A 5320-nucleotide genomic window follows, 5' to 3' on the forward strand; every position below is an offset into this window, starting at 1 on the left:
CTATTTTCAATATAGTCTTGGTGTTGAGGGTCTTTGCCAAGGGCAGGAAAAGGTATGTAATTAAGTTTTTCTTTTTACTGAATATCTTACGTAAAACTTTAGGTGTAGGTGTGCCCTGTTATGTTAGTAATAAAAGAATTATGCTCTCTCTCTCTCTCTCTCTCTCTCTCTCTCTCTCTCTCTCTCTCTCTCTCTCTCTCTCTCTCTCTCTCTCACACACACACACAAACATAATTATTATAATTATTATTATTATTATTATTATTATTATTATTATTATTATTATTTCCCTTTTTAGAGAGAGAGAGAGAGAGAGAGAGAGAGAGAGAGAGAGAGAGAGAGAGAGAGAGTGTTAAACAATAACAACTTAATCCCTCCACTCATATAACAACACCAACTCTGCCAGAAACTCGACCCGGATATAAAGGAAGAAATCTATTCGAGAATAACATCAGCAATACCTCTCCAGGAGGCAATATTCCTACCCTCACCTCTCTCCAAATATGAGAGCCATACCATAGCTAATATAGGGTGTGCAAGAGGGGGAAGCGTGTGAGGAAGGATATATTGAATCCTGAAAGGATTTCTCGGTAAGGACTACCCCCAGGATGAGGAAAGGATTCGAAATAGCTCTAGATTCCTTTCAGGAGTTCAGAGAGGTGATCGGTGTTGGAACGGCTCTCCCTAATTTCTGTGATATGAGATGTTGTTTAATGGATTTTATGTGGGGGTTTTAAAAGGGTCTTATGGCAGAGTTCTCATATTTTGTTTTCTGAAGATCAGAAGTTATAGTTTTGAAACGAGATTTTGGGAGCTCTGTTTGCACCAGTAATGATTATTATTATTATTATTATTATCATTATTATTATTATTACTAGCTATGCTACAACTCTAGTTGGAAAAGCAGGATGCTTTAACCCCAGGGTTTCCAACAAGGAAAAATAGCCCAGGGAGAAGAGGAAAGTGGGAAATAAACTACAAGAGAACGATTCAACAACTAGAATTAAATATTTCAAAAACAGTAGCAACACTAAAATAGATCTTTCATATATAAACTATACAAACTTCAGAAAATAGTGTGCCCTCAAGCAAAAGAACTCTATCCTAAGACAGTGGAAGACCATGGGACGGAGGCTAGGGCACAACCCAGGACTGCATCCCCCTTCTAAGTTTAGTAATGTTTCTCGTTATTTGGAATGTCATTAAGTTCGGCATACTGACGATTTAGAAATAGAAGACCCCATAAGAAAGGTAAAACTAATCTATGAGGGTATATATATATATATATATATATATATATATATATATATATATATATATATATATATATATATATATATATATATATATATATGTCGTCACGTCTTTGTTATGTTTCTCTAGATTTACCGAGAAACAATACTACTGATACTGTGGCAACCAGCGGATGATAAACACTGAATGAGAGTGAACAAATCCAACAATGAGATGTGAAGTGTTTAGATTTCAGTGAGGCTGTTATGGCCTTCTAAACGAGACTAGAATCCTGTACAAACAAAGGAGCAATATAGTTCAATATTGTGTAATATTGTGTAATATTGTGTAATATTGAGGGAATGGTGAATTAGTGAATGCCCGAGTTAATCAGATGGCTATTCAAACAGTGAAATATTGTGAAATATTATCTGCTGTTTAAAAAAAAAAATCTTGAAGATAAGGGTGTCATAGTAGATACCATGGTTAATCAAATGAGCACTCATAAGCTTATGATAAGACTTTTCTTAAAACTTACACGTCTTGAGACGTCAGAAGGCTCCCTGAATAAATTCCATCTCTCAGAAACAATCCTTCTATCCCGTGGAACAAGACTTCTTCAACTAGATCTTTCTTTCTTCTACTTCTGGGGCGTAATAAGATGCAAATGGCCGTTTCATTACTGCACCAAAGGCAAGATAAGTTTGTTGTTCTGTTTGCTTCTACTGAGGAGAAAATTTGCACTTCACAAGCAGATGTCATTTTATTAGGTCACTTTAGAATTGTTAGTTTGAAATAAATGTAGACATTTTAAGCTTTGTGATTAATTTAGATTTTTTATAAAAAGTTTTACCATTAATTTTTCGAAGTAGTTGATATACGTTTAAAAAAAAAACTTTTGAACACTTAGAAATAGCTGCTTCTTAAGACATTCTTCTAGTTATAAAGGCGTATATTTATTGAAAGGATATATATATATATATATATATATATATATATATATATATATATATATATATATATATATATATATATGTATGTATATATATATATATATATATATATATATATATATATATATATATATATATATATATATATATATATATAAACAACAAATGCAGCCGTCTCTAGTCCATTGCAGGACAAAACCCTCAGTCATGTCTTCAGTCATGTGTGGGGTTTCACCATTTCATCACCACTATGTCCACTGCGAATTGGTGATGGTGGGAGACTCATATTTGACCACTCACATGAAACCAACCTAGCATTGGTGGCCCTGAATAGCCCAGCTTTGCTGATCATGGCGATATCCCCACTCAGGAAGTGATATATATACATATGTATACATACATATATATATATATATATATATATATATATATATATATATATATATATATATATATATATATATATATATATATATATATATATATACATATATATAAATATATATATATATATATATATATATATATATATATATATATATATATATATATACATACATATATATGTATATATACACACAAACACACACACACACACACATATATATATATATATATATATATATATATATATATATATATATATATATATATATATATATATATATACATACATGTATATACGTATATGTGTGTATATATATATATATATATATATGTGTGTAGAGAGAGAGAGAGAGAGAGAGAGAGAGAGAGAGAGAGAGAGAGAGAGAGAGAGGCTATCTCAGCCTGTATCAAAGAACTGCCTCCATCTCGTGTTCATAATAGCTATAACTCAGAAAAAAAAAGTTTTCTTTGGAATTTACAGAACTTTGAAAGTAAGACCACCAAAAGGAATTCCTTTTCTTAAAGGGAGAAAAACAAAAACTCCCATCATGAGATGAATAAAAAAGAATGGGAAATGAATAACTTTCCAAAGTATTGAGACTTGTTAAATTGTATTTTTTGATTCCAAAGGCTTTAGAATTCCTTCAAAATCTTTGTATTCAGAGAAAGATTTTTTTTTTTCAATATTTTTTTTTCTATTTATGTATGGTCATTCATCTCCCCTGAGAGACATTTCAATGTTAGATATTCTAGGAGAATATTTTTATAAATATTATCAAACTCCATCGAAAGCTATTGAGAATATCCTTAGGTAATATGTCTTTATAATCATAATACAAAATGAGCTTTAATGAATATTTTCTATAGATATTTGACTTTTCTCCTCTGCTTATGCCCTAAAATACATTTGTATTTTAGATAAAGAAGAATTGGAACCAATTGATATATACTTTACAAAACGAGAAAAATTGACAGCATATACCTTAAAAGAACAGAATTGACTAATACTTCAAAGTAAAGAATAGAATTGGGTAATACATTCAGGTAAAGAACCAAAATGGCCAATATTTTCAAGTAAAGAACAGAATTATCCAGTACTTTCAAGTAGAGAGTAGAATTTGCGCTTTATCAAACTAAGAATTGGCCAATACTTTCCTTAAAAGAACAAAATTGATCAATACTTTCATATAAGGAACAAAATTAGCCAAAACTTTCAAATAGAAGAGAATTGGCCAATGTTTTCAAGCAAAAAATAAAAATGGCCAATACTTTCAAGTAAAGAATAGAATTTGCCAAATACTAAACTAAGAATTGGCAAATATTTTTCTTAACAAAACAGAATTGGCCAATACTTTCAAATAGAGAACAGAAACGGCCAATACTTTCAAGTAAAGAGCGGAATTGGCTAAGAGTTTCAAGTAGAGAACAGAGGTAAGCAATACTTTCAAGAATAAAACCGATTTGGCCAATACGTTCAAGCAAAGAACATAATTAACCAATGTTTTCAAGTACAGAACAGAATTGGGCAATACTGTCAAGTAAAGAACAGAATTGTCCAGTAATTGCAAGAAAAGAGCAGAATTCACCAATACTTTCAAGCAAAGAACAGAAATGTCCAATTCTTTCAAGTAAAGAACAGATATTGCCAATGATTAAAATAAAAATTGGCCAAATCGTTCCTTAAGAGAACAAAATTGGCTGATAATTGACCTAAAATGGCCAATACCTTCCTTAAAAGAACATAGTTTGCTAGTAATTAAACCAAACATTGGCCAATACCTTCCCTAAAAAAAAACAGAATTGGCTGATAATTAAAAGAAGAATTGGCCAATCATTTCCTAAAAAGAATAAAATTGGCTGATAATTAAACTAAAACTGACCTACTTTCCTTAAAAGAACAGAATTGGCTGATGATTAAACTAAAATTAGCCAATACTTTCCACAAAAGAACAGAATTGGCTGATATTTAAACTAAAATTGGCCAAAATTTCCTTAAAGGAACCGAATTGGCTGATAATTAAACTAAAATTGGCCAATATTTCCTTAAAGGAATTGAATTGGCTTATAATTAAACTAAAATTGGCCTATACTTTCCTTAGAAGAACAGAATTGGCTGATATTTAAACTAGAATTGGCCAATACTTCCCTTAAAAGAACAGAATTGGGTGATAATTAAACTAAAATTGGCCAATACTTTCCTTAGAAGAACATAATTGGCTTATAATTAAACTGAAATTGGCCAATACTTCCTTGAAAAGAACAAAATTGACTGATATTCAAACTGAAATTAGCCATTAATTTCCTTTAGAAAACAGAATTAGCTGATAATTAAACTAAAATGGGCCAATGCTTTCCTTGAAAAAACAGAATTGGGTAATACTTAAAAAAAAAAAAAAGGGGGCAAAACTGGTTGTTATTATCTGGAGGAGAACAGAATTTGCCAACTATCTGATAAAAAAAAAAGGAAAAAGTTAAAATACTCCAATATTCCTGGAAGAAAGAACTGAAATTTTCGAATATTTCCCCCACTGGATAAAAGAAATCCAGTCTCTGCTTTTTATTCGAATTCTCTTGATCTCTGACAAATTCATTCGATGCTTATTCCATGTAAATTTTCCGGCAATTTGCCCTCCGAGTGAGTCAGAAAATCTGTGCTTTTGTGCTGGAGTTTTCTTCTTTCCCTTTTCTGAAATCTCTCAGAGTTACTGCATGAAATACGGAGGTTTTTGGATTGGGAATTCTTTGCT

The 5320-nt window shown here is 30.9% G+C and overlaps 1 protein-coding gene across 1 annotated transcript in view; it reads left to right on the forward strand.

Moving 5' to 3' along the window:
• The window catches only part of LOC137637580 (uncharacterized), a 9079-nt gene extending 8523 nt beyond the window's left edge, over positions 1-556 (forward strand). Inside the window, exon 2 of the mRNA XM_068369729.1 lies at positions 407-556. Coding sequence (XP_068225830.1) covers positions 407-556 — 150 coding nt within the window. The remainder of the gene's footprint in view (positions 1-406) is intronic.
• Positions 557-5320: the final 4764 nt, after the last annotated feature.

The sequence above is a fragment of the Palaemon carinicauda genome, unplaced genomic scaffold (genome assembly GCF_036898095.1).
Source record: "Palaemon carinicauda isolate YSFRI2023 unplaced genomic scaffold, ASM3689809v2 scaffold86, whole genome shotgun sequence".
NCBI lineage: Eukaryota > Metazoa > Arthropoda > Malacostraca > Decapoda > Palaemonidae > Palaemon > Palaemon carinicauda.